Here is a 26727-nt window from a genome sequence, read left to right on the forward strand (position 1 = left end):
CTGCTCCAGAGCACTCGGTACCTCAGACTGGGGCGAAGGTTTAACTTCCAACTGGACAATGACCCTAAGCACACAGCCAAGACAACGCAGGAGTAGCTTCGGGACAAGTCTCTGAATGTCCTTGAGTGGCCCAGCCAGAGCCCGGAATTATACCCAATCTAACATATCTGGAGAGACCTGAAAATAGCTGTGCAGCGACGCTCCCCATCTAACCTGACAGAGCTTGAGAGGATCTGCAGAGAAGAATTGTAGAAACTCGCCAAATACAGGTGTGTCCAGCTTGTGGTGTCATACCCAAGAAGACTTGATGCTGTAATCGCTGCCGAAGGTAAAGGGTCTGAATAGTTATGTACAATTTTTTTTAAATGTCTAAAAGCCTGTTTTTGCCATGTCGTTATGGGGATTGTGTGTAGATTGATTTGGTGGGAAAATACACTTTAATCAATTTGAGAATCAGGCTGTAACATAACAAAATGTGGAAAAAGTCATGCACTGTAATTGTCTAATAAGTGGCAGTGTGGCTTCAGACATTTGTTTCTAAGTGACAGCGCTATTTATAAGTGGCTGCAAATCTGTGGCTCTCATCACCACAAATGAGACATGGTCCTTTTGTAGTTGGAGGCTGGCGCTGGAGTTTTAGCGGGAGGACGGTCACGTTAGCGCATCCAACACGCTGTCAAATGTATAATAGTTTCCATGTTTTCAGCATGTGTGGAAATCAAATGACCCTTTTTAGTATTTTATACCAAGTGAAAAATGTTAAGAGACCCTCACTTTCTCTATTTTCTGTCTTTCACTTTCCCTCTACTTCTGATATGAATTGGAAAGGGAAGAGAGGTAAGTGTTTCTCTAGCTGTGTGTGTGTCATGTCCATCAAATAGTGTTTCGTCCCAAAGCCTGTCAACATCTGTCAGTCATACAGTATACCACTCTTCACTCATACCCTGTCAAGCTCTGTTCATGGTTTTCATTGAGGAGATGGTTAATACTGAGTCATCAACAGTCATTAAGGTGCAATGTGGTGGATCCACGACAGGTTGTGGTCCTGGTGGACTGCTGAAAATTTGTTTCCCATGATACCAAATTATGCCCTTTGGGTATCTAAGGATTCAGGTTTTGGAGGGATTATTGTACCCAGATGTTGCTACAATTCAGTGTTTCTTGACATGCATTTGTATTGTTTGCCCTTGCAAAGTCATATACATTTGTATTCCTCCATCTTTCTCTGAATCTCACTTAGAGACAGCATTTTATGAGTTCATTCCTGCAGTTATGTGAGGACGCCTGTTGGTGTGAATTGAGGGGGTTGGCGATAGGTAACGAATCGTGTGGCGCAGAGGCACTTTTTAATTGTGTTGATTTGCACAGAGAGCTGAAAAGGCACATCTGAAAAGGATGATGACAACGGCCCTCAAGGCCAGGTATAGCGATGGGACATACACCTTCTCTGATCGCCAGCCTAGTGTTTTATCTGCCGCAAGCGCCCACTAACACACACAGATGGACACATACAGACGGACACACACACACAGACAGATGGACTCACACGGACACGAACACAGGAACAACGACCTTCAATCAATCTGTCCCTCCCCCCCACTTTTCTCTCTCCTCACATGGCGACCACTGAGTAGGGTAGGAAGCATCTCTTTTGGGTGGGCACGTAGACAATGGAGTCATGAAAAGCAACTGCAGCCCTGCTAAATGTCCCATTGACTTACAGTGCCTTGCGAAAGTATTCGGCCCCCTTGAACTTTGCGACCTTTTGCCACATTTCAGGCTTCAAACATAAAGATATAAAACTGTATTTTTTTGTGAAGAATCAACAACAAGTGGGACACAGTCATGAAGTGGAATGACATTTATTGGATATTTCAAACTTTTTTAACAAATCAAAAACTGAAAAATTGGGCGTGCAAAATTATTCAGCCCCCTTAAGTTAATACTTTGTAGCGCCACCTTTTGCTGCGATTACAGCTGTAAGTCGCTTGGGGTATGTCTCTATCAGTTTTGCACATCGAGAGACTGAATTTTTTTCCCATTCCTCCTTGCAAAACAGCTCGATCTCAGTGAGGTTGGATGAAGAGCATTTGTGAACAGCAGTTTTCAGTTCTTTCCACAGATTCTCGATTGGATTCAGGTCTGGACTTTAACTTGGCCATTCTAACACCTGGATATGTTTATTTTTGAACCATTCCATTGTAGATTTTGCTTTATGTTTTGGATCATTGTCTTGTTGGAAGACAAATCTCCGTCCCAGTCTCAGGTCTTTTGCAGACTCCATCAGCTTTTCTTCCAGAATGGTCCTGTATTTGGCTCCATCCATCTTCCCATCCATTTTAACCATCTTCCCTATCCCTGCTGAAGAAAAGCAGGCCCAAACCATGATGCTGCCACCACCATGTTTGACAGTGGGGATGGTGTGTTCAGGGTGATGAGCTGTGTTGCTTTTACGCCAAACATAACGTTTTGCATTGTTGCCAAAAAGTTCAATTTTGGTTTCATCTGACCAGAGCACCTTCTTCCACATGTTTGGTGTGTCTCCCAGGTGGCTTGTGGCAAACTTTAAACAACACTTTTTATGGAAATCTTTAAGAAATAGCTTTCTTCTTGCCACTCTTCCATAAAGGCCAGATTTGTGCAATATATGACTGATTGTTGTCCTATGGACAGAGTCTCCCACCTCAGCTGTAGATCTCTGCAGTTCATCCAGAGTGATCATGGGCCTCTTGGCTGCATCTCTGATCAGTCTTCTCCTTGTATGAGCTGAAAGTTTAGAGGGACGGCCAGGTCTTGGTAGATTTGCAGTGGTCTGATACTCCTTCCATTTCAATATTATCGCTTGCACAGTGTTCCTTGGGATGTTTAAAGCTTGGGGAATCTTTTTGTATCCAAATCCGGCTTTAAACTTCTTCACAACAGTATCTCGGCCCTGCCTGGTGTGTTCCTTGTTCTTCATGATGCTCTCTGCGCTTTTAACGGACCTCTGAGACTATCACAGTGCAGGTGCATTGCATTTATCATCATTAGTCATTTAGGTCAACATTGGATCATTCAGAGATCCTCACTGAACTTCTGGAGAGAGTTTGCTGCACTGAAAGTAAAGGGGCTGAATAATTTTGCACGCCCAATTTTTCAGTTTTTGATTTGTTAAAAAAGTTTGAAATATCCAATAAATGTCGTTCCACTTCATGATTGTGTCCCACTTGTTGTTGATTCTTCACAAAAAAATACAGTTTTATATATTTATGTTTGAAACCTGAAATGTGGCAAAAGGTCGCAAAGTTCAAGGGGGCCGAATACTTTCGCAAGGCTCTGCAGAACCAAGAACATGACTTTGTCAAGCTCCATTATGGCCTAAAATCTCCTATACTAACCTCCTGGATATGACCTCAAATCTCCTATACTAACTTCGTAGATATGACCTAAAATCTCCTATACTAACTTCCTTTATAGATGGTGTCGTACACAATATTGACACAAACAAAACATACCGGTATGTAGTCACATTGTAGTCACATTGACACACACATTGACACATAGTCAAGGACCAGTCAGCAAAGATTTTACTCAATAATCACTGTAAATTATTGGGTTTGTAACTACAGCACATGTATAATGGCTAGTCCCAAGACATGAAAAGAGAGTTTGAGTGCACATCCATCTGTTCAACCTTTTCTTCTTTTGTGTGATATACACTGAACAAGTATATAAAAGCAACATGGAAAGTGTTGGTCCCTGTTTCATGAGCTGAAATGAAACAACCCAGAAGTTTCCCATACACACAAAAAGCTTATTTCTCAAAAATGTTGTGCAGAAATGTGTTTACATCCCTGTTAGTGAGCATTTATTTTTTTGCCAAGATAATCCATTCACCTGGCAGGTGTGGCATATGAAGAAGCTGATTAAACATCATGATCCTTACACAGGTTCAACTTGTACAGGGGACTAGAAAGAACACTCTAAAATGTGCTGTTTTGTCAGACAACACAATGCCACAGATGTCTCAAGTTTTGAGGGAGTGTGTAATTGGCATGCTGACTGCAGGAATGTCCACCAGAGCTCTTGCCAGAGAATTGAACGTTAAGCTGCCTCCAATGTCGTTATAGAGAATTTGACAGTATGTCCAACCGACCTCTCAACCCCAGACCAGGTATAACCAAGCCAGACCAGGTCCTCCACATATGGCTTCATCACCTTCGGGATCATCCTGAGAATAGCCACCTGGACAGCTGATGAAACTGTGGGTTTGCACAACCAAAGAATTTCTGCACAAACTGTCAGATACCGTCTCAGGGAAGCTCATCTGCGTGGTTGTCGTCCTCACCAGGGTCTTGACCTGACTGCAGTTTGGTGTCGTAACAGACTTCAGTGGGAAAATGCTCACCTTTGATGGCCACTGGCAAGCTGGAGAAGTGTGCTCTTCATGGATGAATCCCAGTTCCAACTGTACCGGGCAGATGGCAGACAGCATGTATGGCGTTGTGTGGGCGAGCGGATTGCTGATGTCGGCGTTGTGAACAGAGTGCCTGCTCCGTGGGGGTGGGGTTAACGTATTGGGCAGGCGTAATCTAGGGACAACGAACACAATTGCATTTTATAGATGACAATTTGAATGCACAGAGATATCCTGAGGCCCATTGTTGTGCCATTCATCTGCCGCCATCACCTCATGTTTCAGCATGATACTGCACGGCACCATGCCGCAAGGATCTGTACCCAATTCCTGGAATCTGAAAATGTCCCAGTTCTTCCATGGCCTGCATACTTACCAGACATGTCACAATTGAGCATGTTTGGAATGCTCTGGATTGACGTGTGCGACAAAGTGTCCCAGTTCCTGGAAATATCCAGCAACTTCGCACAGCCATTGAAGAGGAGTGGGACAACATTCTACAGACCACAATCAACAGCTTGATCAACTCTGTGAAGGAGATGTCACACTGCATGATGCAAATGGTGGTCACAACAGATATGGGCTGGTTTTTTGATCCAATGTATCTGTCACCAACTGATGCATATCTGTATTCCCGATCATGTGCAATCCATAGATTTAGGGCCCTAATACCTTTATACTGAACAAATATTCAACGATTTTACAGAGTTAAAGTTCATATAAGGAAATCTGTAAATTTAAATAAATAAATTAGACCCTAATCTATAGATTTCACATGACTGGGCAGGGGCGCAGCCATGGGTAGGCCTGGGAGGTCATAGGCCCACCACTGGCGAGCCAGGCTCAGCCAATCAGAATGAGTTTTTCCCCACCAAAGGGCCTTATTACAGACATAAATACTACAGTTTCATCAGCTGGTCCCAGACTTTCCTGCAGGTAAAGAAGCCAGATGTGGAGGCCATGGGTTGGCGTAGTCACACATGGTTTGCTGTTGTGAGGCTTGTTTGGACGTACGGCCTAATTCTCTAAAACGATGTTGGAGGTGGCTTATGGTAGAGAAATGAGCATTCAATTATCTGACCATTCTGGTGGACATTCCTGCATCCAGCATGCCAATTGCACGCTCCCTCAAAACGTGAGACATCTGTGGCATTGTGACAAAACTGCACATTTTAGTGGCATTTTATTGTCCCCCGCACAAGGTGCACCTGTGTAATGATCATGCTGTTTAATCAGCTTCTTGATATATGCCATACCTGTCAGATGGATTAATTATCTGGGAAAAGGAGAAATGCTCACTAACAGGGATGTAAACAAATTTGTGCACAAAATTTGAGAGAAATAAACTTTTTGTGCTTATGGAACATTTTTGGGATATTTTATTCCAGCTGATGTAAAGTGTTGGTCCCACGTTTCATGTTGCGTTTATATTTTTGTTCAGTATATTTCAATTGGCAGATTTCCTTATGAACTGTAACTCAGTAAAATCTTGGAAATTGTTGCATGTTGCGTTTATTTTTGTTCAGTGTAGATCAAACCTCTAGTGCAAATGACATGTGTGTCCTATGCAGGAAAAGTATCTTTTATTATTTGAAGGGAATGGACAGCTGAATGGACAGGCAGCTGACTGGCATTAGAGACCCTCCAACAATTCCAGTATTGGGTTCAATTCCAGTCATTCAGGAATTTAATCACATTGCTTTGGAGAAATTCCATGTCTAATTGGAATTGACCTCCACTCTTGATAACTCACCAACATATGCAGACATACTGTACTATAGTTTATTAGGTACACCATCCCGGTTCATGAAAAATATTTGTTCCTACAGTGAGACATGTGGCTGTGGCTTGCTATATAAAACAGGCAGACTGGTATCGAGGCATTCAGTTACTATTCGCTTGAACGTTGGAATGGGCAAAACAAGTGACCTAAGAGACTTTGAGCGTGGCGTTGTCGGTGTCAGGTGTGCCTGTTCCAGTATCTCAGAAAGGTTAGGCCTTCTGGGCTTTTACCGAGAATTGTGCGACAATCCAAAAAACATCCAGTCAGCGGCAGTCCTGTGTTGGCGAAAACAGCTCGTTGATGAGAGGTCGAAGGAGAATGTCAAGAAGCATGGTTGAAGGAGAATGGCAAGAATTGTGTAAGCTAACAGGCGGGCCACAAACTGGCAAATAACGGCGCAATACAACAGTGGTGTGCAGAACGGCATCTCAGAACGCACAACTCATTGGTCCTTGTCATAGATGGGCTTTTGCAGCAGACGACCACACCGAGTTTCACTCCTATCAGGTAAAAACAAGAGGAAGCCGCTCCAGTGGACACGCGATCACCAACACTGGACAATTGAGGAGTGGAAAAACGTTGCCTGGTCTGACGAATCCCGTTTCCAGAGTCAGGATTTGGCTTAAGCAGCATGATTCCATGGCCCCATCCTGCCTGGTGTCAACCGTACAGGCTGGTGATATTATGGTGTGGGGAATGTTCATTGCCACGCATTAGGTCCCTTGATACCAAATGAGCAATGTTTCCATGCCCCGAGGAATTCAGTCTGTGCTGGAGGCAAAGGGGTGCCCGACCGGGTACTAGATGGGTGCACCTAATAAACTGGCCATATAGTCACACACTATTACTTTTTGGGGGGCTTTTATAGATACTGTTTCTGATAGTATGACCTCTAAATAATAAGTTATTGCTGTTCTCAGATGAGCTTTGTATTTATTCCGCTTTGAACATTGCAGGTTAAAAACACATATCTGTCTGTGCCTTTTTAATAACCTTTTATAGCCTCACCTTGGAGATTGAAGCGCCACATTGGAAGCATAATGTAATAACCAATATGTGATTCATCTTTTTTAGTGTTGGAGTCCATTGTGCGCTCAAGGTCCCTTCTTTATGCTACCCATCACCCATTTTGCTGTTTCTCTCTTGGTTTCATTCATTAGATTGTTTTGATTTTTTTTAAATCTTATTTTTCAGAGCAGTCTTTTCTCTATCCATCTGTCACTTCTTTCCATCTTGCTCTGATTGTGTCATTTTACATTGTATGTCCAACTATTCTTCACCAGAGTAAACTAGAGATAGTGGTTTGTGATGACTTGGCCTTTTTTAATGTATTATTTTATTTATTTTGCCTTCTCCCCCTTTTGTTTATTTTTTGTTCTCTTTCTCGCTATCTCCTTCCCTCTGCTCTCTCTCCTTCCCGCTCTTTTCTAGGCATTCTCGTGGTGGCCGGAGATGATGGCGGAGCACGCAGAGACCTTCCTGTCTCTCTACACCGTCGACATGGATGGTGCCCTACAAGTCCAGCCCGTTGACTCATGGGACAGCTTTCCCTTATTCCAGCTGCTTAACAACTTCCTGCGTTGTGACCGTGAGTTCTCAGTTCTCCCTGTGTCCCCCTTCTTGTACCTCTGACCCTATGCTTAACCTCCTAAAACTGATTTAAAGTGTAGCCTACAACGCATCACTGATTCATGAGCACAGTTCAACAACTTCCAGTTCAGTAACTGTGAGTGGCGTATTTCCCTGTAGTGTTCCCTCTAGTTCTTTTGTCACCTGACACTCCATTTTGTCCCTGTCCCTATTTAAAGCATGGCCTACGGCACCTCCACGTCCTGAGCTGTCTTCAAAACACATCCCGTATTTATCGTAGCATGTTCATGCCACTAAGAGTCCTAATTAACACCAGCGGTGCAAAACAAGACTCGTTAGGAGAAGTTATTAACTGTGCTTAGAGCTCCCGCCCTTGCGTGGGCTTCACAATAATTAACATCACTGAGGTAACGGTGAGAAATGAAAAGCAGATAAAACAATAGTAACGGATGTCGAAACACCATGGTAAAGTCAGGGGGCTGTCATCTGTCAGCTAAAGACTCTACCTGTCACCTCCTGTAATGCGAGGAGCAGTATCACACAGACAGGAGAGTATTAGTACGGTTTGAGGCACCTGTCTCACCAGGCTGTCCTCCATTTGGATTTCTTTGCTCACTGATCAGGGAACAAAGGCTTGTAGTTTTCCATTTTTTCCAACATACCTGGCCACTCGTAAACATGCAATGGTTACTCTGATAACATTTGTCTCATTTAGTTCTAATTATTTGCCCTGTAGTGCTGAGCAATTAGTGCTTTTTGAGGTCATTCCGGTTCAATTATACATTTTTTTTTTATAATGGATTTACATTTCAATTATTTTTTAAACATTAAATGCACTATGCATTATTTGGGTTGAATGCTGATACAACACAGAATAAAACAATTAATGAAAGTCCCATGATGGTAGTGACTGCCCATTACTATTGACCATAATTTATTCACTTTACTTGAATAAAATATTGAAGTTGTTGGGTATATTACATTTGTTTTATTTGATGACTTTATTTGTCTAGTCATCGTCTCATCTCTATAGAGCTGCTGTTTATGCTGTATTACAAAATCACTATTTTATTAGTTCTTCAAAGTTAATAAGGCATACTTTTATGACTGCTGAATGCCAACTATCAATCACGTTGATCATGTATTTTCAGGTAGATATACCTTTGCGAAGCAACTGCTCACTATCCCTCTCGATCGTGTGTCTTCTGTCTTTTCTCTCCGTGTCGACCCGCACAATGGATTATGGTCACTGTAGTTAATTAACATGTTTTCTGCGCTAAATTATGTATAATTCTGGCCTGTTGGAAATTACAACTCCCTATTACATTGCACAGTTTGGGTGTGATCTCATTTATCTCTAGAGAAACTGCTCATTGAGCTCATAGGAAAAAACGAACAAAATGGATTTCAAAAAATGTAACTGACATGTTCTGTTAATCGCTCAGTACTATTGACCTGCTTCCACCATGTGTAATACTTATTTTAATTCCATGAGTGTAAAGTCTGTGTGGCATCCAGGTGTTTGCCCTTGTGTGTACTATCAAACTCTCTCTCTCCCACTCTCTCTCTCTCATACTGTCTCTCTTCTTCCTTATCCACTCTTAGCTCTGAGCCTTTGTTTCATTGCCAAGTGAAAGTTGGCTACATCTGAAGTGTTGTTTTACATTGTCTATGTAAGCCTCACCTAGAGCAGAAAGACAGGCAGCTCAAGGGCAATTACATTGAAAAATACAATTCTAATTATGTAAGGAGTAGGCAAAATATCATTATTGTTTTTTTCCCTCCATTTTCTGTTATTACCATTCTCCATTAATCTTGCAATTATTCCAACTGTCATAACAATTATTGGATTTGAAGAGTAACGTAATGAGTAACATTTTCGTTTTGACTTACTGCAGATGAGGACCCTGTTTTTGAGTAATGATGCATTTCGTGAATGAGATAAAATAGTTGTAAAATGTCTAAGCTGATGATATTGTTAGGATAAAAGAAAAAAGGCTGCAATTCCACTTGAGTTTATTTTTTCATAGTTGCTTAGCTATAGACCTGCAAGGTCAAGTCTGCCTTTTAGGATTTGTCCCCCGACAGTTCCGACATCATTCAGAATCTCCTGTTGTCAAATGCGGTTGTCTGATACTTGCCTCAAAAACAAATATATATTTTTTTACATATGCGAATAATAATAAACATGTACAGAAAGGTGAAAAGAGGCTATGTTGATACTGTGTGATAACTGAACAAATACATTGTCAGAATTCAAGCATTATTGTTTGTAATACCACGTTTTAATGATTGTTTTGTAGTGTGAACAAAACATATTTCATTTATCACACCAGGTCTTTATATCCACGTGTACTAAGGATTAACTAAATGCTCACTTTAGTGTCTGCATGTGTTGCGTGATGCAGGAACTTGTTGGGAGAAGAGCCGTGGGCTCTCAGGAGGGTAAAAAGGCAAGTGTTAATCATGAAGGAACAGAATAATGGGAAATGAAGGAACAGAGTGATGGGAAATTAGGACTAATGAAGCCCTGAGAGACCAACAGGAGTCCTATGTGCTCTCTTCCTTTGTCTCTCCCCTCTCTCTCTCTCTCTGTGAATCTCTCTCTCTCTCTCTCTCTCTCTCTCTGTGAATCTCTCTCTCTGTGAATCTCTCTCTCTGTGAATCTCTCTCTCTGAATCTCTCTCTCTCTCTGAATCTCTCTCTGTGAATCTCTCTCTCTCTGTGAATCTCTCTCTCTCTGTGAATCTCTCTCTCTCTGTGAATCTCTCTCTCTCTCTCTGTGAATCTCTCTCTCTCTCTCTGTGAATCTCTCTCTCTCTCTGTGAATCTCTCTCTCTGTGAATCTCTCTCTCTCTGTGAATCTCTCTCTCTGTGAATCTCTCTCTCTCTGTGAATCTCTCTCTCTCTGTGAATCTCTCTCTCTGTGAATCTCTCTCTCTCTCTGTGAATCGCTCTCTCTGTGAATCGCTCTCTCTCTGTGAATCGCTCTCTCTCTGTGAATCGCTCTCTCTCTGTGAATCTCTCTCTCTGTGAATCGCTCTCTCTCTCTGTGAATCGCTCTCTCTCTCTGTGAATCGCTCTCTCTCTCTGTGAATCGCTCTCTCTCTCTGTGAATCTCTCTCTCTCTCTCTCTCTCTGTGAATCTCTCTCTCTCTGTGAATCTCTGTGAATCTCTCTCTGTGAATCTCTCTCTCTCTCTCTCTCTGTGAATCTCTCTCTCTCTCTCTCTCTCTCTCTGTGAATCTCTCTCTGTGAATCTCTCTCTCTCTCTCTCTCTGTGAATCTCTCTCTCTCTCTCTCTCTGTGAATCTCTCTCTCTCGCTCTCTGTGAATCTCTCTCTCTCTCTCTCTCTGTCTTTCTGTGAATCGCTCTCTCTCTTCTCTCTCTCTCTCTGTGAATCGCTCTCTCTCTCTTTCTGTGAATCGCTCTCTCTCTCTGTGAATCTCTCTCTCTCTCTCTCTCTGTGAATCGCTCTCTCTCTCTCTGTGAATCGCTCTCTCTCTCTGTGAATCGCTCTCTCTCTCTCTGTGAATCGCTCTCTCTCTCTCTGTGAATCGCTCTCTCTCTCTGTGAATCTCTCTCTCTCTCTCTCTGAATCGCTCTCTCTCTCTCTGTGAATCTCTCTCTCTCTCTGTGAATCTCTCTCTCTCTCTCTGTGAATCGCTCTCTCTCTCTCTGTGAATCTCTCTCTCTCTCTCTGTGAATCTCTCTCTCTCTCTCTCTGTGAATCGCTCTCTCTCTCTCTCTGTGAATCGCTCTCTCTCTCTGTGAATCGCTCTCTCTCTCTCTGTGAATCTCTCTCTCTGTGAATCGCTCTCTCTCTCTCTCTGTGAATCGCTCTCTCTCTCTCTCTGTGAATCTCTCTCTCTGTGAATCGCTCTCTCTCTCTCTCTGTGAATCTCTCTCTCTGTGAATCTCTCTCTCTCTCTGTGAATCTCTCTCTGGGCTCTATTTTCGGCTGGCGCCAATGTGGCGCAAGTGTCAAACGCACATTAGAAGTCCATTTCTGCATGTAAAGGTTCAGCAATTTACATGTCCAACACCATGTTCGGCAATTTACATGTCTAACGTCAGCTCGCTTGCTCTGAGGTGTGTCCTTAAAAACCAGCGCAAAAGTGACAATTTAATTCAGCACAAAGGAGGTCTTAGCGGTAACGCGGTTGGTTATAGCATTGATTTTGACACCGGAACCACAGGCTATCCAGCTGCAACGCACAGTGCCCATGTGCACATGGAACAAGAGAGATGTACCTTTTGTGCCTGCAAACCTCATATTTAGCAACATATAAAAAACAAATGTTTTTTCCCCATTAAGTTTTATTCGATTAAAGACCAAGCACAGCCTCCCCTCTTCTCAATAAAGGCTGTGTTTTTTTTTGTCCTGCCCAATAGATTTGCTAAGTAGCCAAGACTGGTCCATAAAGGATTGAGCTCGTGACTTTGGAAATACATTTTAATTACCAAAGCTTTTATGAAACATGTTATTAAAAATATTTTTTTTTAAATTAAAATATCACTTTTTGGAGCAGCAAAACAGTGAGTGGACATCCCTTTTTCATCTATGTGTTGTACATTATTTTAGCCAGCGCCTGTTATTATTTTGGATGTGTGTAGAAACCCCCTCCATACAGTGCATTTGGAAAGTATTCAGACCCCTTGACTTTTTCCACATTTTGTTACACTATGGCCTTGTTCTAAAATGTATTAAATAGTTTTTTCCCTCATCAATCTACACACAATACCCTACAATGACAAAGCAGAAACAGGTCTTTAGTGCTGCAGAGATGGTTGTCCTGGAAGGTTCTAGCATCTCCACAGAGGAACTCTGGAGCTCTGTCAGAGTGACCATCTGATTCTTGGTCACCTCCCTGACTTAAACCCATCTCCCCCGATTGCTCAGTTTGGCCGGGAGGCCAGCTCTAGGGTAGTTAGAGCCTTGGTGGTTCCAAGCTTCTTCCATTTAAGAATGATGGAGGCCACTGTGTTCTTGGCGACCTTCAATACTGCAGACATTTTTTTGATACCCTTCCCCAGAGCTGTACCTCGACACAATCCTGTCTCTGAGCTCTACGGACCTTTGACCTCATGACCTCCTTTGACCTCATGGCTTGGTTTTTGCTCTGACATGCACTGTCAACTGTGGGACCTTTATATAAACAGGTGTGCCTTTCCAAATCATGTCCAATCAACTTTATTTACCACAGGTGGATTCCAATCAAATTGTAGAAACATCTCAAGGATGATCAATGGAAACGGGATGCTCCTGAGCTCAATTTTGAGTCTCATAGCAGGATTTGAATAGTTATGTAAATAAGCTATTTCTGTTTATTTTTTAATACACTTGTAAAAATGTCAAAAACCTGTTTTCACTTTGTCATGTGGTATTGTGTGTAAATTGAGTTTTTTTTAATGCATTTTAGAATAAGGCTGTAACGTAACAAAATATGGAAAAAGTGAAGGGGTCTGAATACTTTCCAAATGCACTGTATGTATGTAGGCTACATGTCTAAATGCCCATAATGGAACAAGAGATGAGATGATGCCAGAGACCCTTGTATATTCCTCTAACAATTGCTTGTTTTCCATTTCATTTGATTAAAAACTATTCCCTCAGTAGGCTACCCTTACCCTACCTACTCTAACGAAAGTGGGTTCAACACCAATGTCTTTCTTATCCTGGCCATGCATGTGCCAACTACCATGTCAAATCAAAATAAAATGTCTAATAAAATGTTATTTGGCCACATGCTTCGTAGACAACAGGTGTAGACTAACAGTCAAATGCTTACGGGTCCATTTCCAACAGTGCAGTATTAAAGGTGATAAGATATCAAATAAATACAAAAATATATATATATTTTTTTTATCAATAGCAGGTTTTTAAATGGTGTACTCATGAGACTTACCGTCATGCTTTTCACAATTTACATGGTCCTATAATATTCAAATTACTCAGTCCTATAATGCTCCTCTGAACATATTCAAATGATTCAGTCCTATAATGCTCCTCTGAACATATTCAAATGATTCAGTCCTATAATGCTCCTCTGAACATATTCAAATGATTCAGTCCTATAATGCTCCTCTGAACATATTCAAATGATTCAGTCCTATAATGCTCCTCTGAACATATTCAAATGATTCAGTCCTATAATCCTCCTCTGAATGGTACATAGGCCTATATCTTCCTTATTATGAACATGTCTCACACATTTTAAGGGGGGGCTAGTATACATTTTTTTTTAGGACAAATGCATAAAGACATGTATGGCCTTTAAGCCTACTCATTGAAGCAATTACAACAATGTTGACTGCCAACACTCCAAATATATTACAACAACTGGATGCATTTTCCTGTTGCTATTATTCATTACTGTAACCTATGCTATTTAATAAACGGTATCAATATATAATGGACTAGGGTGAGAATATTCTGTGCCCCCCAGCCAAATTGGAGTTGATGATAATGCAAACACTGTCAATAACATACACAACTTGAGATAACCACATGCAGTATTAAGCCATCGAACATGTTGATTGGCCTGTGAATGGTCAAGCCCTCATCACACCTACAACTTATTTATTAATCAAAACCCAGCCCTTTTGCAACACAGACAGCTATTGCGCCCATAATTCCCCCTGTGAAAATATCAAAACACCCCTGGACATAAGATTTACAATCGCATTAGGTTTGTTCAAATAGAGTCCTTTGTCTTACTCTGACTTTCTGAGCATCTTTCTCTTCTATCTTTCCTCTTCTTTCTCCTACTTCCTTTGCATATCAGGATTGTGAAAAGATGGAATTTGTATGCAAATATCATAATGTGGACTGTGGGAGGGAAGGGCCGTGATTTAACTAGTCTAGGATTTGAACTGTATAAAGACCTTCAAGCTGACATTCAAAACCTTTGAATTTATTTTGTACTTCCTTCCTCATTCCCCCCCAGCTCACCTGTGCAATGGCATGTTCCACAAGCACCTGCAGGACCTGTTCATCCCGCTGGTGGTGCGTTACATAGACCTTATGGAGTCCTCCATCGCCCAGTCCATCCACCGCGGCTTCCAGCAGGAAACCTGGCAGTCCGTCAAGTAAGAACACCCCCCCCCAATGTTGTCATTAGTTGCATTCTGTTGTGCTATTTAAAGCTCAGAGATGTGTTTTACATCAGGAACAGTAGCAAGCCTAGAATACTTCTGTCTGCATTTTTATGTCTACAGAAAAGTGTGTGTAGTGTAGGTTAGAATACATCCACCGACGAGGCACAAAACCACATGGAATCTGGAGCATCAACACTCAGTGGGATCTCTCTGTTGTCTTTTGTCTCTGTCGCATCTTTCTTTGTTGTCGTTTGGTTTGGTTTGCCGTTCATTTCTTTTCAGGACAATAACCAACAACTTACCGAGCGTGCCTCTGCCCAAAGTCAATCTCCCACAGATGCCGAGCTTCTCAGCACCCTCCTGGATGGGCCCGCTGTGTGACAGCACGTGTGTATGGGCTGCCGCAAGACCTAGTGGGGCACTGTGGCATGGACTGTGCTGTGGTTGTCTTGTCATTGTCAAACTTCTCCAATTCAAGAACACTATTTCGCATTCTATTACTTCCCTTTGCCAATGGTATGCCATTAACTATCGAACCAGCTTAAAGCATTTTGTAGAAGTGTGAAACTTGAAAATCTGCCCTCACATTTAAATGTTAATAGTAAGACCAGTATGTCTACTACTACTGAGGCTTTTAACTGTGCAATTCACGTGGCCCAGATATTCCTGGGATTGGTTGCCCCCTTTTGATGACCTCCAGACTGATACCTTCTTTGGTATCAAGATAAAAGCATGTTTTTGTTGTCTTGTGAGTGTTGTGTTATGTGGTGCAGCATGGCAAATGTTTTGTGGCACAGCAGCATCTCTTTTTTGAAATGTATGTTGTGGCTCCTTGATCAGGAATGGCTGTGGCATGTTTTTTGTGCACACATCCAACATATTTCAGGTATTTTTATTGTATATTGGATAGTATCAGAGACACCTGTTTATAACTGTGATGTTACTGTATGCTGGTCAATTCTCAGCTCAGTTAAGCACTGAGTTGTGAAGTATATCATTCCAAATGAATGTTAAATAAGAAATGGGATTCTTATTTCAGCTTGCAAGGAATTAATTTACCGGACATTTTGTAAGTAGGCGTAGCCATTTTGCAGATTTCAGTGAATATGTTTCTTTGAAACCTCAATGCTGGTCTTTGGGACTGTTATGAAACAGTTTTCAGCACTTGTCAAGTGACCATTTTCTCCTCAAACCTTTGTCATAAATGAGCAGTCAAGATCCCCCACAAGCAAAATTATTAAGGGCTTTTCACGTATGGAATTCGGTACCCTGGTTCGATTTCCTGAAGCGTTTATGAGAATTCTACAGACTACGTAGACCTGAAAATAAAAATGTCAGGGTCTGATTAGCACATTCTACATGATGTAAACAACCTAGCTTGTTAACAACAGGCAAAAAAGTTCCACGCGACTCTGCCTCATCACAATACAAGTTGACTTCTGAGGGCCCAGTAGAAACAGTGGAGACTCAAACCACCCACCCACCTACCCTTGCCTCACTAAAGAAAAAAAAAACTGGCACTTCGTTAGCGAGCACAGACGGGCGTGGGGGATCGTTCCATTCCCCTGGGAGAGGGGACGTTCGGAGAAGCGAGATCCTAATTAGTCATGAGGGGGGGATATGAGCGAGCATTTAATTGCAACACGGATTTCGCTCAAATTATTTATTCCCACTTGTGAAGGTAAGTCTTTTAAAGGCGAAGTGAGAAAAGTGAGTGAGTGTGCTTCACCACCGCTCACCCTCTGTCTCTCTCCCTCGCTCGCTCTGGTTCCCTGTACACTTGGATGCTGGTTACAGCCACCGGTTGCCATGTGTTGCGGTGTAGACACCGGAGAGAAGGTGGCGATGGAGACCCATCTGTCTATGTGCTGAGAGTCTCCTTAGTAACAGTCAGTTTGACAGCAGGGTGTGTTCAGTCACTGTAGAACATGTTCAGGAACTGTTGGGTGTGTCTTAAGAACATGTCATATCCAACTCTGACATGTTAAACTGTGATCCATGTAAATTGTCAAACGTGTTCAGTTATTGAGCAGTAATACAAGAAAACATCCTTACTTCACTTAAAACCCTCGAGCACAACACCCCAGACTTTGTAACTGTTTTCATTTGTTCATGTTTAACTGACAGAAGTTCCATGAAGCTTGGCAAAGATAATCTTTGGCTTCTTCCCTCCCCAACCCCTAGTAACGGCTCAGCAACCTCAGAGGACCTCTTCTGGAAGTTGGACGCACTCCAGATGTTTGTCCTGGACCTGCACTGGCCCGAGCCAGAGTTTGCCAAACACCTGGAGCAGAGGCTGAAGCTCATGGCCAGCGACATGATGGAGGCTTGCGTCAAAAGGTCAGAGGTCAGGAGGACGTCACCACCTGTGATGGGTTAGGGGTTAAGCATTTACCACTGCATACCTGGTTTATAACTGAGATATTACTGAGGATAATGAGGAAGAGTTCAGTGATGTGGTTTTGAACAGTGTTTTCCATAGCCCCTAGGAATTAACCATATCATAACACCTTTCAATTGTCTTTTTATACCCAAAGAACGAAAGCCGCCTTTGACTCCAAGATGCAGAAGGCCAGCAAGGCAACGGACTTCCGGGTGTCGCTGTCGGTGTGCACCATGTTCAACATGCTAATGGACGCCAAGAAGCAGTGCGCCAAACTCTGTGTGCTGGACTCCGGTCAAGAGGTACGACCACACTCAACATCTATTGTCTGTTCTTTGACCACACAAACTGATCACAAATTTCCAGTATTGCATGCAAAACCATCACGTACTTGACTAATGTAAATCCAGGATGTTTTGTTATTTAACTAACTAGTGTAGCGAACAATGGATATACTGTAGTTAACAGAATGGTCAGAGCCTCATTCATATGTTTAAACCTACAAGCCTACATGCCCTCAGCAGTTATAAGCAATGATCCCTCTAAGCTCCCCCGGGCCTGCTGTGCAGAAGAAATATCAGCCCACAGAGAGAAGCATGAGATTGAACTTCACTCAACTTTCTAGTTTTCCCTGTTAGTTAACACTATCAACATTTCCCTTTACTGTGGCAATTGTGGTTGAATCAACACAATATTAGACACTTTCAATGCAACATACCGAAACAAAGTGAACTATGCAAGATTTAGTATGCAAAACTAACTATGCAAAAGATTTTATTGAAGGCAGAATGCATTGGAGTAGGATTGTATAGCATTGACCGGCATGACTCGTACTCTACACAGACCGGTTCGCATAACCAATCAGTAGGCCTACATGAAAATAGACCATTGCCATATATGGATCTGTGCCATTCACTTTGAACTGAACTGTGTTTACAGCATGAGCGGTCGTGAGTAGATGCTCTTGTTTTGAGATCAAAGCGGGAGCTGCATGTAGCCACGTGTGCACATTTTGTTCATATCCTCTAGTTAATGAGTTTTTTCACCCCTTTTTTCTCCCAATTTCGTGGTATCCAATTGGTAGTAGTTAAAGTCTTGTCTCATCGCTGCAACTCCTGTACGGACTCGGGAGAGACGAAGGTCGAGAACCATGCATCCTCCCAAACACAACCCAACCAAGCCTCACTGCTTCTAGACACAATGCCCATCCAACCCGGAAGCCAGCCGCACTAATGTGTCGGAGGAAACACCGTACACCTGGCGACCGTGTAAGCGTGCACTGCACCCGGCCCGCCACAGGAGTCGCTAGTGCGCGATGAGACAAGGATACCTGCCAGCCAAACCCTCCATAACCCAGACGACGCTGGGCCAATTGTGCACCGCCACATGGGCCTCCCGGTTGCGGCCGGCTGCAACAGAGCCTGGGCTTGAACCCATTAGTGAGTTATTAGCCCAATTATACCCCATTTATTGTCAGCAATAGGGAGTGTACATTTCTAGACCTCTTTTAAAAGCAAGTCAGTTTAAAGACCATTTTTTTTGTCTTAAAGAGGCAGTGTGGTATTTTGACAGGCTTGAATAAGCTAAGTAGCCAATAGGCAGAGGATAACATAACTTGTCTGATTCTGTAATAGTGGTATGGGAATGATAATGCATTTTGTTTTGTAAAGTGGGTTCTTGCATCAAACACAACAACATTTTGGATGAACAGGTTAAAGTCTAGCCCTGCATGTTTTTTTCAAAAGTCTAATCGAATGTAGGCCTACATTGAACACCCCACATTGGCTGTTACTCTAGGCTGAACAGCAATTTCCATGTAAAAATGTTATGGGATGCATTTTCTCCATTTTTGTTTATGGTAGGCCACTCTGATAGGCCTACATTATAATCAAATAGCCACAGCAGCCTACTTGGCCACTGTTAAACCTCTAACTTAAAGCGGGTACAGCCTCAGTGTTCAAAGAAAACACGCACTGGAAGTTGCACATAATTTTCACAACATTCAAGTTTGCGCTCAGCAGACCTCAAATTTGCTCTGTGCCCCCAAATTGAGGGAACATTACAAATATTGTTCCCTACATTGCCTGAGTTTCCCTCAAGAGCACAAGAACTCAAGTTTCCTTTGGTCTGTAACAGATTCAGTAATCTTCATATCACCTTGACTGCCTTGCAGCCAAAACATTCATTGCAATGGGCGCATTTATATCACGTCCAGATCAGTGGTAACGTGCAGCAGCTGCTCTAAATCGATGTGGATGAATGAGCTCTCGATCTCTCCATTACAGCATTTCACCCTGCTAAAGGCTAACCCTCCGCTACCCGGCAACTATTTACACAGTGTCTCTACAGAGAGCTAAGCTCACTGTCCCCTTAACCTTCAGCTCCATTCTCCTCAAGTCCCTGAGGATGTTGATTCATAGCTGAACAGATGCAATCAGGTTTGTACACTCAGTGTACACTCAGTGTACACTACTGATTCCAATTTAGATTCCAACTCCATGGTCATTATTGCCCTAATTGAATGAATGTATTAATTATGGAGGTGATTATGATATGGCAAGGTGTTGTTTCACCTGTGCTAAATACTGTCCAAGATCATTATCTATACAGTGTCTGAACCATTGATGATTTACGGGTGTGGGATCTTAATTTGACCCGTTCCATTACAGGAGTAAAATAATCCTACAGCAGGAGAATTTGTTTATTCATAAAATATGTCTATATGTATGTACAGTGGGGCTACAAAGTATTTACTCAGCCACCAATTGTGCAAGTTCTGCCACTTAAAAATATGAGAGAGGCCTGTAATTTTCATCATAGGTACACAAAAACTATGACAGACAAAATGAGAGAAAAAATCCAGAGAATTACATTATAGGATTTTTAATGAATTTATTTGCAAATTATGGTGGAAAATACGTATTTGGTCAATAACAAAAGTTTATCTCAATACTTTGTTATATACCCTTTGTTGGCAATGACAGAGGTCAAACGTTTTCTGTAAGTCTTCACAAGGTTTTCACACACTGTTGCTGGTATTTTGGCCCATTCCTCCATGCAGATTTTCACTCAAAATCTCACGATACATGGCCCCATTCATTCTTTCCTTTACACGGATCAGTCGCCCTGGTCCCTTTGCAGAAAAACAGCCCCAAAGCATGATGTTTCCACCCCCATGCTTCACATTAGGTATGGTGTTCTTTGGATGCAACTCAGCATTCTTTGTCCTCCAAACACGAGTTGAGTTTTTACCAAAAACTTATATTTTGGTTTCATCTGACCATATGACATTCTCCCAATCTTCTTCTGGATCATCCAAATGCTCTCTAGCAAACTTCAGATGGGCCTGGACATGTACTGGCTTAAGCAGGGGGACACATCTGGCACTGCATGATTTGAGTCCCTGGCGGCGTAGTGTGTTACTGATGTTAGGCTTTGTTCCTTTGGTCCCAGCTCTCTGTAGGTCATTCACTAGGTCCCCCGTGTGGTTCTGGAATTTTTGCTCACCATTCTTGTGATCATTTTGACCCCAACTTGGGTGGGAGCCCCATATCGAGGGAGATTATCAGTGGTCTTATATGTCTTCCATTTCCTAATAATTGCTCCCACAGTTGATTTCTTCAAACCAAGCTGCTGACCTATTGCATATTCAGTCTTCCCAGCCTGGTGCAGGTCTACAATTTTGTTTCTGGTGTCCTTTGACAGCTCTTTCGTCTTGGCCATAGTGGAGTTTGGAGTGTGACTGTTTGAGGTTGTGGACAGGTGTCTTTTATACTGATAACAAGTTCAAACAGGTGCCATTAATACAGGTAACGAGTGGAGGACAGAGGAGCCTCTTAAAGAAGAAGTTACAGGTCTGTGAGAGCCAGACATCTTGCTTTTTTGTAGGTGACCAAATACTTATTTTCCACCATAATTTGCAAATAAATTCATTAAAAATCCTACAATGTGATTTTCTGGATTTTTTTCTGATTTTGTCTGTCATAGTTGAAGTGTACCTATGATGAAAATTACAGGCCTCTCATCTTTTTAAGTGGGAGAACTTGCACAATTGGTGGCTGACTAAATACTTTTTGCCCCACTATGTATGTATGTATGTATGTTTTTCTAAATGGCCAAAAATGACCTTCAAATTTGCGGATTCTGCTATTTTAGCCACACTCTTTGCTGACAGGTGTATAAAATCGAGCACACAGCCATGCAAAATCCATAGATAAACATTAGCAGTAGAATGGCCTTACTGAAGAGCTCAGTGACTTTCAACATTGCACAGTCATAGGATGCCACCTTTCCAACAAGTCATTTTGTGAGATTTTTGCCCTGCTAGAGCTGCCCTGTTCAACTGTAAGTGCTGTTATTGTGGAAACGTCTAGGAGCAGCAACTGCTCAGCCACGAAGTGGTAGGCCACACAAGCTCACAGAACGGGACTGTTGAGTGCTGAAGCGCGTAGCGTTTTAAAATTGTCTGTCCTCAGTTGCAACTCTCACTACCGAGTTCCAAACAGCCTCTGGAAGCAATGACAGCACAATAACTGTTCGTCGGGAGATTAATTAAATGGGTTTCCATGGCTGTGCAGCCGCACACAAGCCCAAGATTATCCAATGCTCAATGCCAAGCATTGGTTGGAGTGATGTAAAGCTCGCCTCAATTGGACTCTGGAACAATGGAAATGAGTTCTCTGGAGTGGTAAATCACACTTCACCATCTGGCAGTCCAGCGGATGAATCTGTTTTCTTGCGGATACCAGGAAAACGCTACCTGCCTCAATGCATAGTTTGGTGGGAGAGGAAAAATAGTTTTTGGGCTGTTTTTCATGGTTCGGTCTAGGCCCCTTAGTTCCAGTAAAGGGAAACCTTAATGCTACAGCATACGATTGCTGTAGCGTTAATGCTCTTGTGACTGAATGGAAGCAAGTCCCCGCAGCAATGTTCTAACATCTAGCTTTCCCAGAAAAGTGGAGGCTGTTATCGCAGCAAAGGGGGGACCAACTCCATATTAATGCCAGTGATTTTGGAATGAGATCTTCGACGAGCAGGTGTCCACATACTTTTGGCCATGTAGTGTATGTAGCTTAGCAAATAAACATTGTATTTCTGATCTACTTATGGTATGCAAAATAGGATATAGCCATTCACCTTGGATAATTAACAAGAAATGTGTTCAATTCTTCTTGTTTCTCGGATTACTGTTTTTTGAAGATTGTTTGCACATTGAAAGCATTATATTTCACAGTAAAATTATTTTGAGGATATTCTTTTTTCATTGCCTTTTGTTAGGATGTTGCGAAACTCCAAGGTAAAGATATATACATTATTCTGCTTTTATTATTTTCATAGGAAATCATTTATTTTTCAAATTATGCCTTTGTGATGTTCGAAGTGCTTTTAACACACAGTGCTGTTGTTTTTAACCGGTGTGCCTCGGGACACTAGTGTGTCTTGAGGGACTCATAAGTGTGCCGTGAAACTTTTTCCTAATCTTTATATTTTTTGGATACATTCACTTATAAACATGACCTGTGGGATGAACATGGAATATAATTCAGATAATGAATTGATTGGCACATGGTTACAGTGCAGTCAAAGTATTCTGACCCCTTCACTTTTTCCACATTTTGTTACATTATAGCCTTATTCTAAAATTGTAAAATGGTCAGTTAGTGATGCTAGAGGCGTCACTACAGACACCCTGGTTCGAATCCAGGCTGTATCACAACCCGGCCGTGATTGGTAGTCCCATAGGGCGGCACACAATTGGCCCAGCATCGTCCGGGTTTGACCGGTGTAGGCCGTCATTGTAAATAAGAATTTGTTCTTTACTGACTTGCCTAGTTAAATAAAAAATAAATATAAGAGCCATCTGGTCACAATAAGTGACCATCGGGTCACTCTGACAGGGTTCCAGAGTTCCTCTGTCGAGATTGGAGAAACATCAAGAAAGACAACCATCACTGCAGCACTCCACCAATCAGGCCTTCATGGTAAAATGGCCAGACGGAAGCCAATCCTCAGTAAAGAGCACATGACAGCCCGCTTGGAGTTTTCCAAAACGATTCTCAGACCTTGACAAACAAGAACACTTTGGCCTGAATGCCAAGCGTCACGTCTGGAGGAAACCTGGCACCATCCCTACAGTGAAGCGTGGTGGTAGCATCATGCTGTGAGGATGTTTTTCAACGGCTGGGACTGGGAGACTAGTCAGGGTCTAGGAAAGATGAATGGTGCAAAGTACAGAGAGAACCTTGATGAAAACCTGCTCCAGAGAGCTCAGGACCTCAGACTGGAGTGAAGGTTCACCTTCCAACAGGACAACGACCCTAAGCACACAGCCAAGACAATGCAGCATTGGCTTTGGGACAAGTCTCTGAATGTCCTTGAGTGGCCCAGGCAGAGCCTGGACTTGAACCCGATCAAAAATCTCTGGAGAGACCTGAAAATAGCTCTGCAGCGACACTCCCCATCCAACCTGACAGAGCTTAAGAGGATCTGCAGAGAAGAATGGAAGAAACTCCCCAAATATAGGTGTGCTAGACTTGTTGCGTCGTACCCAAGAAGACCCCAGGCTGTAATCACTGCCAAAGGTGCTTCAACAAAGTACTGGGTAAACAGTCTGAATACTTATGTAAATGTGATAGTTCAGTTTTTTTTTTTTTTTTTACATTTGCAAAAATGTCTAAAAGCCTGTTTTTGCTTTGTCATTATGGGGTATTATGTGTAGATTGATGAGGGAAAAACAACAATTTAATCCATTTTAATCCAAAATGTATTTAGTCAATTTCAAAATAACGCTGTAACGTAAGAACATTTGGAAAAAGTGAAGGGGTCTGAATACTTTCCGAATGCACTCTACATCTGTATCGTTGTTTCAAGTCCGGTGAGCTGGAGCTGCTCTTACTTTTGTGTCATTTGAGGGGAGAGCATCACTAGCAAAGTAATTTGTGTAATTGTGACTGACCTCCTTGATTCGGTCTTACCTTTTTTACATTGGATAAAAGCAGAGACATAGAGCTACAAACTGGTATATCATACACTGCATTTGAGGAACAATGGATAAGTAATTCTGCTTTGAAATTTGCTAAATATGGAACCATACTTTTGAGAAAATGGCCTTTAAATATTTTGGTACCTACTGGAGAGCTCTTCTTTGTCTACACCCATTCAGCATCATTCACATCCTTTTAAGCTTTAGCCTCACCCATCTCTTTAAGGGTTGATCCAAGCGTTCTGTCCTAACAACAACAGTCAAGCGCCCAAGCTAACGTTGGCTAGCTTGCTAGCAACTTCCAGACACAAATGAAAGAACAACTAACTGACCATTTTACTCACCCTAGCAGAGCTGGTTAGGCTGTTTTTATGTAATCCAGAGTGTTGGTGACTACAACTGTGCTGCTGGCAACAATTTAACCTTTACTGACACCAGCCATATTCAACAGGTGTTGAGCGTTCATAAATTTGTCAGTTATTCTGCGCTCTGGCACACTCAGATGAGAGTGCTCTAAAGGTGGAGTAGATAGCAGAGCGAATTTACCAGCTATGTCTATCAACAGTCGTCACAGTGACATTCTATTGAAATGGTTACTTGCATAGTGTAGTCTTTTGTTAAGACATGTATCTAGCTAGGTAAACAATGAACCATAATCCCAACTCATGAGGTTACTACCCTGCATGAATCTGCAGGTAGCTAACCATCCAAGTTCAATGTTCACTAGCTAACATTAGGCTATATCTAGCAAAGCAAATGGTTCTGAGATACGAATAATAACAGCAAGCCTGCCAGCTAACGTTAGCTAGCTAGCTAACAGTACACTTTAACTTGAAATGAAAACGACTTTCTGTCAAAATTAGAAACGCGTAACATCTGAAAATGTAGCTAGCTAGACTATCTTACCCATATACATCATGGATGCCATGGTTGCCCTTAGTTGGTAGTGTTTTCTCCATCTCCTTAGCTATCATACTCTAATGCCACTGATTTCAATTCTCTCTCCTTCAGAAAGTGGAGTTCAACACTTACGCAGTTCTACTACGCTATACATTTTTTTTAAAGCCGCGATAGACAGAATTACCTATACATGCTGACCAGCTCAAATAGACAGAAACATGCTATATGGCAGACCCATCTGAACTCATCTCTTGGTATGTCCTTTCCACTCATTATCTCAGCCTATCATGGATAGGGGGAAGGTTGCGCACTTTTTCTGTGGCTAAACCAACTAGGCTCATAATTTAACCATTTTGATTGTATTTACCGATTGCACTCAAGTCTGTTATTAAGGCACATGAAAGTTCACATTTCAGAAGGCATTTCTGCCAATAAACGCATTTTAATTAAAAAAGATACGTTTACATTCAAATGGCACTCCTGTGAAGTAGTGACCCGCCTAGTTTCCTGAAACGAGTCACAATTTTACTTTGCATGTGAGAACCATTAGCACAGGCAAGTCTGATTGGGCTTTGCAGTACAACAGCTTCTGCTATAGAACAAACGGAGCATGGCTTTATGTCTGTGGTTTACGATGCAAAAAAACGCTAAACTCTAGACCTTTACGCTTAAAAATGAAATATTGTACCCATTGGAGAATGACTGCCCCCTCTTATTGAAGCCATGGAAGTTCAAAGCCGACAGCGTTATTACAGGCGTTGTTTGCAGAAAATAGGATCCCCAATTTAGTGAATGTAAAAATGGCACTTTTCGTGGTGAATCTTTGTGGAAATAAAAACATTTTTGAAAGACAATCATGGCACCAATAATTGCTTCTAATACTCCAGATGTATGTTCTTGAACCGATCATTTTTAAATCGCACACAGAACTGAAAGGATAATTGAGTTGCTAATGGCAGTCTGCAGTACCCCGGTCAGCCTTCAACTTGAGTTATTCAATGAGAGGGGGCAACATTGAGCTAGCCTGCAACATCACTTCCTGGAGTAGTTCACATTGTGCATGCACTATTGAGTCTTCACATTGGAATGAATGGTGTCAAGGGATCGATGGCTTTGTCCATTCATATACAGTCATTGATTTTACCGGAGCTACATTTATTTTTATTTTTAATAAACACTATTTAATCTACAACATCTCTGTCAGAAAAAAATTATGATTTCCAGTTTGGTTCAGATGAGAGGGAGGTCATTGCCACTAAATCAACTGTTAGTAAAAGAATGTGTTCCGCAGAATTTTTTTTTATCCAGTCAATGTGTGCCACGGTTCAAAAAAGGTTGGGAACCACTGTGTTAATGGACATCTTCACTGCAAATTGCATACTTATCAATCCTTTTTCCACTTTCTACAGAAATGTATGTTAATAGTTAAAATTGACATGTATATGAATCTCAAACAATGTAGTTATACCTGACTCAGATGAAGTATTCGGCCATAAATAACTTTCAATGGCGGTTCTCCATTTAGCACTATTTTCAGTTCGGTAGTAAATTAAGCCTAATCCAGGTTCGGCAAACCAGCCCATTATGTACA

The 26727-nt window shown here is 42.0% G+C and overlaps 1 protein-coding gene across 8 annotated transcripts in view; it reads left to right on the plus strand.

Moving 5' to 3' along the window:
• The window catches only part of cadps2 (Ca++-dependent secretion activator 2), a 274943-nt gene that overhangs the window by 180699 nt on the left and 67517 nt on the right, over positions 1-26727 (plus strand). For 4 of the 8 annotated variants that reach the window (XM_024382391.2, XM_024382574.2, XM_024382104.2 and 1 more), the window contains exons 18-23: positions 829-837; positions 7611-7767; positions 14721-14862; positions 15154-15258; positions 17056-17211; positions 17409-17556. In XM_024382391.2, coding sequence (XP_024238159.1) covers positions 829-837; positions 7611-7767; positions 14721-14862; positions 15154-15258; positions 17056-17211; positions 17409-17556 — 717 coding nt within the window. The remainder of the gene's footprint in view (positions 1-828; positions 838-7610; positions 7768-14720; positions 14863-15153; positions 15259-17055; positions 17212-17408; positions 17557-26727) is intronic. The other 4 variants (XM_024382279.2, XM_042296697.1, XM_024382335.2 and 1 more) reach the window with 3 other exon arrangements.

This window comes from Oncorhynchus tshawytscha, linkage group LG01 (assembly GCF_018296145.1).
Source record: "Oncorhynchus tshawytscha isolate Ot180627B linkage group LG01, Otsh_v2.0, whole genome shotgun sequence".
Lineage (NCBI taxonomy): Eukaryota > Metazoa > Chordata > Actinopteri > Salmoniformes > Salmonidae > Oncorhynchus > Oncorhynchus tshawytscha.